General features: G+C 32.3%; 3 protein-coding genes across 3 annotated transcripts; 2 read left to right on the forward strand and 1 right to left on the reverse strand.

The window, feature by feature from the left end:
* Positions 1 to 429: 429 nt before the first annotated feature.
* Positions 430 to 3,056, forward strand: LOC101244313 (ankyrin repeat-containing protein). The gene is given in 3 exon segments (NM_001319129.1): positions 430 to 789; positions 1,392 to 1,801; positions 2,054 to 3,056. Coding segments are annotated over 3 exon segments (1,626 nt in total). The 5' UTR covers positions 430 to 455; the 3' UTR covers positions 2,936 to 3,056.
* A 612-nt stretch (positions 3,057 to 3,668) lies between these two features.
* On the forward strand, positions 3,669 to 5,909 carry LOC101244026 (cytochrome c-type biogenesis protein CcmE homolog, mitochondrial). Its single transcript, XM_004246687.5, has 2 exons — positions 3,669 to 3,813; positions 4,347 to 5,909. Exon 2 carries the CDS (start codon positions 4,718 to 4,720, stop codon positions 5,561 to 5,563), a length of 846 nt encoding a protein of 281 aa, XP_004246735.1. The 5' UTR covers positions 3,669 to 3,813; positions 4,347 to 4,717; the 3' UTR covers positions 5,564 to 5,909.
* A 4,532-nt stretch (positions 5,910 to 10,441) lies between these two features.
* Positions 10,442 to 12,563, reverse strand: LOC104649095 (probable membrane-associated kinase regulator 4). The gene has a single exon (XM_010327746.4). The coding sequence runs from the start codon at positions 11,968 to 11,970 to the stop codon at positions 10,612 to 10,614; it is 1,359 nt and encodes a 452-aa protein (XP_010326048.2). The 5' UTR covers positions 11,971 to 12,563; the 3' UTR covers positions 10,442 to 10,611.
* Between the last annotated feature and the right edge of the window lie 1,960 nt (positions 12,564 to 14,523).

Raw genomic sequence — 14,523 nt, forward strand, 5'->3', positions numbered from 1 at the left:
TATAAAAAAGTGATTTTTTTAAATAAAATAAAAAGAAAAGTATGTCACATGAATTGAGATTAATAAAATAAAAAATTAGAGTATTTTTTTTAATTTTATACTCATATTCGTTATATAATGAAGTACGACTAATTCAAATTCACCTTATAAAAAACTTGGTTGAAAATAGATCAGTATTGTCCATTACCATAATAAAACATGACTAATTCAGATTTACGTCATAAAAATTTTACTTAAAAAATACATTATTGTCTAAAAAGGAGATTTATACCTATGACTCGAATTCGAGATTTATTTTTGAGATCCATATAATTTTACTACCCCACCACTACAACCTTGGTTGGTTAGATTATTTATATCATATGTTGACTTTGAAAGACTTTGATAATAATTATATTATTTATACCATAAATAGAAGGGGAAACTTTTAAAGAAGTGTTGAAATTTCAGTTAAGATGGATTCCTCTGTTGTGCAGCAAAATGTTTGTGTGAAAAAGATGACAAAACAATTAACAGGAAAAAGAGGAGACACACAAATCCATTCAGTTGTAAGAAGTGGAAATCTTGAATTAGTTTTAGAGATAATTACTTGTTGTAATGAAGCAGAATTGATTGAATTATTGTCAAAACAGAACCAATCTGGTGAAAATGCTCTTTATGTTGCTGCTGAATCTGGTGATTTGGTTTTGGTTAAGGAATTAATCAAGTATTATGATATTGGTTTAGCTAGTATTAAGGCTAGAAATGGATATGATGCTTTTCATGTTGCTGCTAAACAAGGTGATTTTGGTAAGTGTTTAGTTTTTTTTGTTTTTTTTTTTCAAATTATTCTTCGCGAATCTTTAACTTGTTTGGAATTGAGGCGTTGTATGTAGCAGTGGTTGTTTTGTTATGGTTTTTCATTATGTATGAATTTTTCATTTATCATAAGTATGTGACCTAACAGTTAATGAAAAAAGAGGAATATAGATTACAAACTTGTTTGGGATTGAGGCGTCGTAGTTCTTGTTTTTTTATTTTTCTGTCGATAAGACTCTGCGTCAGATAGTGGATCAGCAGAATAGTAAAGTGCGCCAGGGGCGAACCAACGCGGGTAACAAAAAATTACACTGTATATATAGGGTAGATATTTCATATTTTTGTATATATATTAATTTTGAACCAACTCAATCAACGAAGAGAGATAGTCAAGTGGTACTGGACTGTGCAAGCCCTAGTTTGCAGGTTTGATTCCTGTGGATCGGATCGCCTATTGAGGTGCACGCAAGTTGGCTAGGCACCTTCCGTAGGGAAGTCCCCTCAGTGTTAAGCTAGTACTGACATTTGCGCGTGGCTTCTAACATGGGATGCTTTGTGCACTAGGCTAAAAATGTTACGAATTTTCGTTGCAGAAATGGTGAAGGTACTATTGGAGGCATTTCCTCAGCTGTCAGTTACATTTGATCAGTCAAATTCCACAGCATTGCACACTGCATCAGCACAAGGTCACATTGATGTTGTCAATTTCCTCTTGGAGACTAATAGCAGTTTAGCCACCATACCGAAGAATAATGGGAAGACGGCGCTTCATTCTTCAGCAAGAAATGGTCATGTTGCAGTTGTGAAGGCACTTCTAAGCAAAGAAGAAGGGATTCTAAATTGGAGAGATAAGAAGGGACAAACAGCTCTTCATATGGCAGTCAAAGGCCAAAGTGTTGATGTCGTTAACGAGCTTATTCTATCGGATCCTACTTTGGCTACCATTATTGATGGAAAGGGTAATACTGCTCTGCATATTGCAACGCGTAAAGGCCGTGTAGAGGTAAATTCTCATATGTATGCTATACTCGTGTTTCATTTTATATGGTGGTGTTTGATTGACACGGAGTTTAAGAAAGAAAAAATGACTTTTGACGCATAAACTAAACATGTATAGCCTGGCTTTGTTCATTTCTCACTTATGCTTATATAGTTCCATATGTTTCTGTATAGGCTGACTTTCTGTTGTATTTTATTGCGCGATTTTTGATGTTCAAATGAAAACACAGCTAACTATATGAATAATTTTGTGTAGATCGTTCAAGCAGTCGTTAAGGACAAACGAATGAAGTGGGATGCCATCAATAAATCTGGTGAAACTGCTCTTGACGTTGCTGAGAAAGCGCGAAATTCAGAGATAGCAGCGATTCTAAAGGAGCATGGTGTCCTGACTGCAAAGAACATGAAGCTAGCATTACCAACGCGTTCAGCCAAAGAACTGAAACAAACTGTTAGTGACATAAAACACGACGTTCACAATCAGTTAGAGCACACTTTCCAAACACAGAAAAGAGTGAAGAACATAGCGAAGCGTCTGAACAAAATGCACACAGAAGGTCTTAACAACGCCATAAACTCCACCACGGTTGTTGCTGTTCTTATTGCTACTGTTACTTTTGCTGCCATATTTAATCTACCAGGTCAATATACCGATAACCCTAAGGAGATTCCTCCGGGATACTCAATAGGAGAAGGAAGGATTGCTCCTCAACCCCCTTTTGTGATTTTCTTCATATTCGACTCTCTTGCACTCTTCATATCATTAGCTGTCGTGGTTGTTCAAACATCAATCGTGGTTGTTGAAAGACGAGCCAAAAAGCAAATGATGGCGATTATCAACAAGCTAATGTGGTTGGCTTGTGTTTTTGTCTCCGTAGCGTTTCTTGCATTGTCATATATTGTTATAGGTAAAGATGAAAGATGGATGGCAAGTGCAGTAACTTTTATGGGAACTTTTATCATGGTCGCGACACTAGGTACACTGTGTTACTGGGTTGTTATGCATCGTATTGAGTCTTCGAATCTGAGAAGTCAGAGGAAATCAGCTCGGAGTAGCAAGACGTTGTCACGGTCCGTATCAATCATGTCAGAATCAGAGATCCCTGAAGATCAGTATAAGAAACTATATGCTATATAGTTCTAGGTCTAGTTCTTAGCCAATGTACAGTCTTGTGTTGTAAAAAATTGATCTTTGCACTTAAGAGCTCTAGTTTTTGTGTAGTATATGAGCAAGATAATTGAAGTGTAAGATTTTAGAATTATGAACATTTTACTTAGTGAAATACAGTTCAGTGAGCAAGCTAAGTAAAATGACTGGCCGGTATACAAAACATCTCACGTTAGTAGGGTCCTGTGAAGAGCGGCACCGCTTCCCAAAGGGATGTGGTGTGTAAAATATTATGCTATACATATAATTGGTTTTCAACTTTCTATCTTTGTAATGTGCCTCTATTTCCTTTTGTTCATTCACTCTACTCCGTTTCAATTCACGTGATATAGTCTGATTTAGCATAAGGTTTAGGTAAAGATGAACGTTTTCGAAACTTATGACATAAAACATGTCATAACATTTTGTGTAACTATAAGATTTTTGAAAAAAAGTATGTCACATAATCTAATCATTTAGTACATGAGATCAGAATAATAATCTCGAAAGTCGAAACAAAATTTGAAAGTAACTTTATCCATATTTAGTTACAATGTTAATTAGTCCCAACATTATTTTACCCCGCCAATTGTACTATAAATTAGTGGAATAGTAATCTAATAATGCAAATGCGATAAAATAATAATCTCAGGTATAGTTTTATCTATTTCATCCCCGAATACCGAAAGTGATTAAAGGCCATTACCAATAATGTGACATAGGCCCATCAATAATAAGCCCATATATCAAAACTATAGACTAATAAAACAGAGCAAATTGGGAATTTAGGGCAAAATTGCTCAAACATTTTTTCCAAGAAGAAGATTGAATATAAATTCTCATCTGATTATCACAAATCCTAATCCCAGGTTTGTATTAAATCATTCTTCATTAATTTTTAGCTCTTCAATTCTTCATGTTTTCATGATTTAGAATTTGTTTTGATTGTTTTTGTACCAGATTTCACCAATTACTTGAATTATTTTAGTAGAAATTTATGCAAGTATTTGAAGATCTATATTTCTCCATTTTTTTTTGTTAAAATATGTTGTAATGAGCTTCAATGATCACAAAAAATTTCTCAATTACTTATCTGAATTGTGGAATTGTAAATTTAACAGTAAAATGGAGCTAAATTCAGTTAATATACTCAATGGATTTACAACAGCTTAGAATAATGAGACTTAATGGATTTGCAGCAATCAGCTCGAGATAGTTCGAGTTAATCGAAGATATAGAATGAGAAGTAGAATTAACTAAAGATATTTATAGAGAAGTTAAGAATAATTATGGTTGCAAATAATTTCTATGCGCAAAATATATGTGGATAATAATGTGGTTATAACGATTAGATAGATTGGAATTAATTACCTATCTAAATATAATTTTTCATGTATTGCAGTTGTGCATCGTTCGATTGGCTTGTACTTATTGAAATTTCCAGGAATTGTATTAGCAACTCTCCATATTATTTCTTTGTTGATTCAACTTGTATACGCCAATAATAAATAAAATTCGAAGGCTTATATACACCAATAATTTGGTATAACCAAATTACTGTTACTAAACCGAACTTTGAAAGTTTGGTCTTTGGTATATACTTTCAGTTATCAATTACAGAATTATTGAAACCAAACTTTGGAAATACTTAACCAAGAAGTGGTTAGCTGTCCAGGCAGCTCTCTTTCATGTCCTCATTGGTCGTCCAACCCCTAACCTTAATTCCCTCCTTATTATATCCATCCACGAGCTGATAAATTCCACAAAGTCTCAATGGCTTCAAAACTCTCTTCTCGTTTAGCTTCTCGTCTAGCTTCCCATTTCCTTCGTTCTGCCGTCACCGGCGCTGCTGCCACTACCACCTCTGCTCTATCCAAATCTCACCCTTTGATTTCAGTTTTCCACCACCAGTCACAGCCCTTGGTATTTCCCCATTTCAATACCAACCAAACTGTTTTCACCCTAAGATCCTTTTCCACACTCTCTCGGCCTGCACGATCCCACCGTTCAGCTCGACCTGATATCGCAGCCAAAGCCCGGCAACTCCAAACCCGCCGTCTGTGGACCTATGCCATCACATTCAGCTGCATAGCAGGTTTCATAGTAATAGTCCTTAACCAATTCCAAGATCAACTTGTATTCTATTTAACCCCTACGGATGCTCTAGAAAAACACGCTGAAAATCCTACAAGATCCAAATTTCGACTCGGTGGACTAGTACTAGAAAATAGTGTAACACCAATACCCAATTCCCCAGAAATGGAATTTGTGATAACTGATTTGATTACTGATATTTTGGTTAAGTACGACGGGTCGTTACCAGATCTTTTTCGGGAAGGGCATTCCGTTGTAGTAGAAGGGTTTATAAAGCCATTTACTGAAGAGATGAAGAAGAAAGAAAACGAAATCTTGAGCGAGAAGAAGTTACAACTAACTGAGAAGGCGAGAAGTGGGGACTGTTATTTTGCAGCTACTGAAGTGTTGGCTAAACACGATGAGAAGTATATGCCTCCTGAAGTTGCAGCTGCGCTTGAAAAGAATAAACAGTTGCTTAGTCAGATGGAAGGGAAGGAGGAAGTGAGTGATGATGCAACACCTCCCGCTACAGCGAGAGCGTAAGGCTCAACCAACTATAGAGTATGGTAAAAATTCTAATTGATTATTTTTCCGAAATGACAAGAGTTTTGTTAAATTTCAATTATGATTATACTATTGAAGGAAGTTAGAAAAAAACGAAGGGATATATAGTTTGTATACTGAGGTTATACAATGAATTTTGTTGTCATAGATTTTACCAACCCTGAGGAATGGGGTTACAGTTTCAAAATTTTGGAATATTTAGTGAATAAATGACAGTAGTTATTTTTTATGACATTGGATGCTTGTAATTCTATGTGTACACTCAATATAGAGGTCATTGGAGAAAGAAATAGAGAATAAAGAGTTTCTTGTCCGCTTTTCTTTACTATTGTGCAGTTTTATCATTACTTGTGTAACCCCATCATTGACGCCTCCAATTTCTCATTTGTTGTGTGTTGATACCTGTACTGTTAAATTTTTTGTTATTTTCTTTCATGAATCTGGACATGGTTTATTTGCTTTTTAGCCCATGTGTTGTTGTTACCGTTCACTTCTGTATTACAGTATTTTCCTTTCCATACGTGATTTTATTATGCTTTACTTGAGCAAGTGTCTATTGGAAACAAGGCTGCGTATGCACCATCCTCACATTGGGTATGTTGTTGTTATTATGACTCTGTACATTGTCTACTTGCTTTCGGTGGCAACAACCATACCAGCAACCTCTTTCACGGAAATAGTACTAGAAGTGATGTGATCTTTTATTCTTTTATTTTATGTTATAGGAACACCAATGAATGTGCTCTCATATGATAGTTTTGAATCCATATGGAGTTGAGAAAGAAATAGAGACACCCTTTGTACACCCACGTCCCCACCCCTCGGACTTTTGTATTTGCAGCTTTAATATATAGGTGTAGTTTTGAATAACAAAGTTAATTCAGAAGAAGATCAAATGGACAAAGTTCCTTAAGATCTGTCTTCGTTTGAAGTACAGATAAAGGGAAAGGAAGCTACTACTGCTCTTTATATTCTTAAAGGGAAGGAGAACATGTCAGAGAGATTAGTAGGAACCGAACTTTTCTAAACTCAACTCATGTACCACTTGAATTGTTGAACAACTGAACCCTTTAGAGCTACATATCTTCTGACATGCTCCACTTGACATTTTTTGTTGGAAGTTCGTATAACTTCCAAAGAATCATAATACATATGACACTTTCGTGGATACCTATGACATACTAAAACTGTTATAGCTTCATACTTTGCATACAATCTAGCTAGTGTGGATGAGCTTCTTATACGAACAACTGATTGGTAGAGGCGTGAATTCAAGTCCAGCACCATAAGAACTAGGCATAGTATTTAAGTAGAGAATGATAGAAAGGTGTGTGCCACCAGTATCCTCGAGTACTGGGAATTGCAGTTGGCCTAGATGAATTATTTTTATGAAAATTTGATTTTTGCTGGATAGAAGAAATCGAAATGAGATAAACTAAAAGAGCCAAAAAACTCCAAGACAAGCCAAAAGCTATTGCAGCATGGTCTACAATCACAACCAATCTTTATATGCTGTCTCATTTACTAACTTCTTTTCCGTTTGTCTCCAGTTTTGGTTTGCATTGTTTGGGGTTTAGGGGCATGAGATGAAACATTGATATGACATAAAATTTGTGATTGACATTTTTCTACACCTAAAACTTCTTCTAGTTTCCAAGATTGATAACCTTTTTACTTTGAGAACAATCTAGTTATAAGTGTTTAAAGGTTCTTTGTTGTAAAAGTAAATTATTTAGTTTGATTGGATAATGTTGGTGCAGATGTATTATCTTCTAGGGAATATTTCTTGATTTATATCTCCAAAAATCTAGACATTACACCACATACTCCACTACTGAAATGGTACTGTTGTTGTTGCAGATATCATATTTTTTCCAGTTCAAAAGTACATGTGCATATATTGTTAAAGAATTTTAAAAAAAACTTTGGAATAAGAGAATGAACATTAATAATAAACCATAAAAAGAAGGGTCCAATTGATTCTTAATGTTCACTTTTTCTATCTTGAGAATGACCTATATAATATGAATGTAGACATTGTTTTACCAGTTGATTTGATTGTTCCTATTTGGCTGCTTATGTTCTTTACATCATATTTTTTTATGAATAGTGGTCATATAGTTCATGTAAGTCGTGGCGGAGACATAATTTTTAATGAGGGAGTTTAAATATGAAGAAGCTAAAGGGATTAAATATATACCGTGTCTTGAATATACAGGGTAGGTTAGGTAGTTGAGAGGTATTCTCGTTTTGTCTTTCATATTAGTAGTTGTAGTATTACTCTAGGAATTTTTCTATGATATACTTGTTTTTCCTAGACCTTTTAGAAATTCATGGAATAATCCAAGCTTTACTAAAAGTATTGATTTGTCAATGTCAAAACAATGGAACATAGCACATGTAATGTGAACTTAAATTTGTTTGTGCATGGAAGTTAATATGAGGTTCTTTCAATAGGTTAATGAAGATATCTCATAGACATTTGATCAATACCTTTCAATGTTTACTTTTTCTTTTTAATGTTTAGGTTGGATTTTCTAATAATTTTGGTTGTGTGAGAGTTCATCTGACCCTTCTGTCAGAAAATTACGTGCTATTTATATACTATCAGAATTACTGTTATAGTAGTTGGTTCTGTAACTATTCTCAATATAATTGAGAATGAGCTTAATTATTAAGTAATTTTAGAGATTATGTTATATTTACTTGAAATTGGAGCATATTAATAAGAGAAAATTCGTAATTACACGACTTAAGATAACATAATCTCTAAATATGCTCCAATTTCTATATCACTCCATTTCTTTAAGATACATTACAACGTTGTGTAGAATGTACCTGCTACAAATGTTGTTATTTAAAAAATTTATGTATGGGATACGAAACTCATATATCGGATACATAACTTATGTATAGTTTGCTATGTATCAAACGAATAAACAATGTATTTGTGAAATAAGAAATTCATGATATGATTTAGAAAACTTTAGAATAGAATGTAATTAGTGCTTGAATTGTTGGAGAGTACTTTATTATTATTGTTATTAGGTCATGTAACCATTCAAATATTAATATAAACTTTCTTAAGTTAATGTTTTGTATGTCATGCTCTCATTGGAAATGATGACACCCAAAGGTGATTGTCTAGTCTAGGTCATATAACATAAGATTGTTAGGTCATATAGTAATGATGACTATCTCAAAATGTGTATATTTCAATAGGGTTGCAAGACAACCAATCTTACCTATTAATAGTCTCTCAGATACAGTCAAGTCAGTGGAGACTTGAGCATGATATCATGAAAGATCTTTGGATTATGTATGTCATTATCAAATGGTCCCTTCCACCCCACCCCCTTCCACCCCTCCTTTTTTATTACTATATTATTTTAAAAATTAAAATTTTAAAATATCGAATTAGCTAAAAGATAATCGTAAGTAAATATCATAGTAAGCGAGATTAGTACCTAGAAAAATTAGATATGTTATAACATGTTAAAATATAATAATATTAAGGGCACAGCTACTCGAAGAAAATTCAATGTATGCACGTATAACGCTGAATCCCCTTGACACCGAATATATATGATCCTTTGATATTTTGATTGAGCACATTGTAAATTGTATTGTATTAATAAATATGTTATTTAGATAAAATGTATTATTATTTTTTCATTATATAATATCACATATTAGACAATAAACTTATTTATATTTGTATATTACTATATAAGTTAGATACATAGTTTTATAACCTTTTTATACATTTTATTTTTACTTTTTTAAGTCATTTTCAAATGTAAAGAACCTAAATACTTTTTGATAATACTCTGACCAAAACTTTTTTATATTTTGTAAAAAGAAAAATGACAGCTTTTCACTTTTTTCTTTAGTAAAAGTTGAGAGATTCCTCACTTGTATACATTACTAAAATAAAATAATTGTAGAAATAGTACATATTTAATAAACCAAGTGAGAAAAAAGTGAAGCAGAATCTAGTTGTGGAAAAAGGCACTTCTTAAAAAGCCATTGTCTTAAAAAAAGTTGTTTCTATAGTACCCTTTTTTTTCCCCCTTTAGTACAAAGTTTATTACACTAAGTTTATCACTTCTTATAAGGTTTCCACCATCTAAGTGAGTGCAAAAAAGGTCCATTTAGCCCTCTCTTTTTTCATGTTGAAGTAGGGTTTGAACATGAATTTGATGATATTTGAAGTTATGTTTGTATATGCATTTTTACTTTTTTTTTTAAAAAAAAATGTTCAGACGTTTTGTGAGAAAAAAACATTTATTTACTTCATAATGTGATTAGACATCAGTTTTCTTCAATCACGATTTTCACTGAGGAAGTTCAAAATATAAAGAAGCAAACATGTGAACAAGATCAGAAAATTCAATATCTATATATTATACAACGTAAGTTTCCAATGAGAAAGATTACAATGAACTCCTTACGATATCTTAGCTCCACTAATTTTTCAAGTTAAGAGTAAAAATTGATTATTATATATAACCAAACAATTATATGAAAGAAAGAAAAATTTAAAAGAAGCAAAAATTTTGCATGTCCCAAACAAAGCAATAATTCTCACTAAGCCTTAAAAAGCATGGATGTTAATGAACAACTAACAACAAAATTTAATGAAACTAACCATACTTTATAAGCCACAATTTAAAAATAAAAATTGTGTTTTATAGCACAATTCAATCAACACGAGTCGTGATACATTGATATGACTATTTCACATTTAACCATAGATTTCGAAATTTAGAGAAAATCTTATTGGAAGCCAAACTCTCGAATAGACTCTATCCGCGATTCAAATATAGTCAAGAATTCCAATGTGTAGTCACATAATTCATTAAAAAATACATTAACTCATGGAATTATACTTACACACTAAAACAATGACTTATAATTACATATAATCTGCAAATTCAAACAAGAATTTAAAACTGTTTTTTTTTTGGGACTTTTGTATTGTTCTGTCACCTGTGACAATACTAAAATAAAACAAAAAAATTTATTCAAAATCTGCAAAGATCTGATCTTTGTTGAATCTCAGTGACTTTAATCTTGGAAATAGACATTGAACTAATCCCTTCAGCTTCATTCAATTTCCTTTTTGGATTACAAAGCTCTTGTGACTTCTTACAATGAGCAATTGCAGCTTCAATTGACCCTTCAATCTCTGTACTCACACTACTACTTCTCTTAAGAAAATTCAACTCATAAAATCCATTAGAATTCAATGAAAAAGATGATGATGATGATGATGATGAAGTTGAACCATTAGATGATGAAGATGATAAACATTTTGTTGGTGAATGTTTCTTGATTGCTGCTGAAAATGACCTTCTATGATTACTATTAACATTGTCTTCATGAACCCCTTCTCCTTCATTGTCTCTTATCATACTTGCTAATGTTGGTGAATGTGTACATTTTCCAATATGACCAAAAGGGGTTCTTTTACATACCTTAATGTACTTATTTGAACATTCTTTAGGAACTTCTTGTTGTTGTTGATCTAGTGAACAAGTAGACTTGTTGAATAAAGACTTGAGATTGAGATATGCTTTTGAAGTTGAAGACTTAAGCTTTTGACTGATTAATGATTGTTTCACTAACTTAAGCTTTTTGGACCAAGATTTCATCTTTGGATGATTGTCTTTGAAAAAAGTGCTGAATTCAGTGGACCATTCAAAGAAATACTCATCTGGATTAAGTTCACAACTCACTCTACAAGACTCTGATGGAGAAATGTTGCAAGACTCAAATGGGGTGCTAGTGTTAGTACTAATGTTGAATCTCTCTTCTTGTTGTTGAAAAGATTGAATCTTTGATGTTTGAAGAAGTTTTTGAACCATTTGTGATGGGGTTATGTTGCAAGAATCAAAAGGGTTTCTAGTACTACTGTTGAATCTCTCTTCTTGTTCTTGAAAAGATTGAATCTTTGATGTTTGAAGAAGTTTTTCAACCATTTGTGGTGAGGAAATGTTGCAAGAATCAAAAGGGGTTGTAGTACTAATGCTAAATCGTTCATCATCTTCTTGTTGTTGTTGAAAAGATTCAATCTTTGAGTTTTTTAGAAGTTTTTGAACCATTTCTAACCTTGGAGGAAGGTGAAGAGGTAGGAGTTTGCCTCTATAAAAAAGCTCATCAGCTGGTGAAGTTAATGTTGTTGTTGCTGCTGCCTCTTTGTCATTTATGGAAATAGAAGCCATTTGGAACTCAAATTCTCTGCTTATTTGTGGTGAAGAACAACAAGAAGAAGATGTAACTTCCATATCTATGTAATCTTCTTCTTCTTCTTGTTCTTGTTCTTGTTGTTCTTCATTTGAATTCTTGATTTTAGATGAAGGTGGATGAGTTTTTGTGTCCATTTAATGTAAGCAAAAGACAGGAGTCTTTGCACTGTTTTCTGAGTTTTTGTGTGTGTTTGTGTGAAGATGCTTATGGGGAGTTGAGCAAATGTGAGAGGGAAGAGCAGAGGTACTTTAAAGTGAAAGAGATGATGCCAAGACAATAAAGTATATAAAAGTTTGAAGGAAATGTCAGTAAAACTTTTTCTATATCTTTTAATAAGTCGTGATGTTCGAATCAGTTTTCATAAACATTGATTATTTTACTAGTGATTTGTTATCACTTACCTAACCCAAGTATATGGTAACTAGCTAAAATTGTTTATAAATAGTGATGTTTGAATGAATTTTCGTGAGCATCGATTATTTTATTAGTAATCTGTAATCACTTACCAATATAGGTATCTGATAACTTGAACCAAGATTGTTTATAGCTTGTTTGGATAAATTTTTTAAAAGGTGAAGGTCAAATGTACATTATGTTTAAAAAGGAGAAGAATGAAATAAGTATTTTTCATTTTTTTTTTAGGATATGATTAGTATGTAGAAAATTCATCTTACCAAATTAATTGATAATAGTTTTCATTTTTGTAATTTCACAAATTAAAAGCACTTTCTGACAATGTTAAACATTTCTTTGAATTTAGAGGGAAAAAGGAAAGAACTTTTGAATGCCTACATACCAAGTACAACAATGTCCCACTCTTTTCTCAAAGAAAAAGAACAAAGGAAAAAAGTTTATTTGACTTACTATTATTTATTTGGTTATTTGTTCTACAGAAAAGGGTGGAATACTTGTATCTTTCGTTATATTTTACTGTCCTCGAGAGTTAACAATTTAAATTTTTTGTGATATGACAAACTACATGCGACTAGTTCCTCTAGAGGTCATATCTATTGTTCCCTAGGTCATTATAGGGGTATTGTAAAGTTTTTGCAAAAAAAAATATTAAAATTCATATCACCAAAAAAATCATGTATTAACACATTCGAATTTTTTTTTAAAATCGTCTAATTTCTATTGAGTGACTCCTTAATACTAAACAAATTGGCGTAAATAATGGTGTGTTTTAGGTATTGTTCGCCCAAGTCATTAAAAAAGGTCCTACATAGATTGTTCAAAAAAAGATGCCAAAATATATATAACCGAACACTTCATGTACAAATACATAGGAAATACTGAGAGAATTATCTAATTCTTATGAGCGGCCCCTGAATGCTAAAAAGGTTTTGTGAATCATTGTGAGGCTATAGGTAATATTTCCCCAGGCCATTATAGAGGATTTTGTGCAGTTTTTGCAAAAGAAGTTTCCGAAATATATCACTAAAAACTTCACATACTAACAACACGAAAAAAAATAGAAGAGTGACCTCTAAATGCTAAAAAAAATTGGTATGAATCACGGCGAGATTCTATGTATTGTTTCCCTAGGTCAGTGAGGACTAAGGAGGATCATGTAAAGTTTTTGCAATATAATTTTCCTGAAACCTATATCACCAAAAAATTTATGTATTATCACATATGCAAATATGAGAAAATTGCCTAATTCCTATCGAGTGACCTTTAAATGCTAAAAAAATGACGCGAATCATGGTAAAACTATAAGTATAGTTCTTCTAGGTCATTACAGAGGGTCATATAAAATATTTGTACAAAAATAACTGAAATCTATATTACCAAACAATCTATATTAAAACACACGAAAAAATTGAGAAAATTGCATGAAATCTGTTGAGTTATCCCTAAATGCTAAAAATGATGTGAATCATGGTTAGGTTATACGTATTGTTCCACCAGGTCATTCAAGTGGTCCTATAAAGATTTTGCAAAAAATGTTATGAAATCCATATTACCAAAAAATTCTTGTATTAACACATAGAAAATTGAGAAAATTACCTTGTTTCTGATAAGTTGCATCTAAATGCTAAAAAAAATGACGTGAATCATGGTAATACTATAGGTATTGCTCCCTCAATTTATTAAGGAGTGCCGTGTAAAGTTTTTGCAAGAAAATCCCAATATTCGTAGTTACCAAAAACATCGTGCACTAACGCTTACGTATTAAATATGTAAGTACTAGTTCATATTACCGAAAATAATCATGCACTAACACTTAAGTATTAAATAGAATTATTGATTTTTACTATCGAACTAACCGACTTATCTCTATTGGGAGAGCACATGACATTTAACCATGTGATCATGGATTCGATTGAGAATTTCAAACAATATTGGAGGTCGAGTTTTGATTAATAAAATTTCAAAATTTAATTGAGCGATATAAACCATGCGGATTTATAAAGCTAACTTAACTTGCTTGAGATTGAAGTAAGTTAATTGTTATTTTTAAATTTTGAAGCGGGAACTTTATCAAAAAATAAATCAATTATACAATAAAGTTTGCACTTGTGGCCAAAAAAAGATTAGCTTTAAATTTTAATAATCAAAGAGCAAAAAACAATTGAATAAATAATGTCCAGTGTCTGCAAAACCCACAACCCCAATAAAATTTTTATTAAACTAACATTTTTTTATGCAGTAGATATTAAAGAAATAGCCCATTCCTCAACACT

This window comes from Solanum lycopersicum, chromosome 9, assembly GCF_036512215.1.
Source record: "Solanum lycopersicum chromosome 9, SLM_r2.1".
Taxonomy (NCBI): Eukaryota; Viridiplantae; Streptophyta; class Magnoliopsida; order Solanales; family Solanaceae; genus Solanum; species Solanum lycopersicum.

What these genes read in the sequence shown, in the direction of transcription:
- LOC104649095 (XM_010327746.4), bottom strand. Translation starts at nt 11,970, where the DNA reads ATGGACACAAAAACTCATCCACCTTCATCTAAAATCAAGAATTCAAAT.
- LOC101244026 (XM_004246687.5), top strand. Translation starts at nt 4,718, where the DNA reads ATGGCTTCAAAACTCTCTTCTCGTTTAGCTTCTCGTCTAGCTTCCCAT.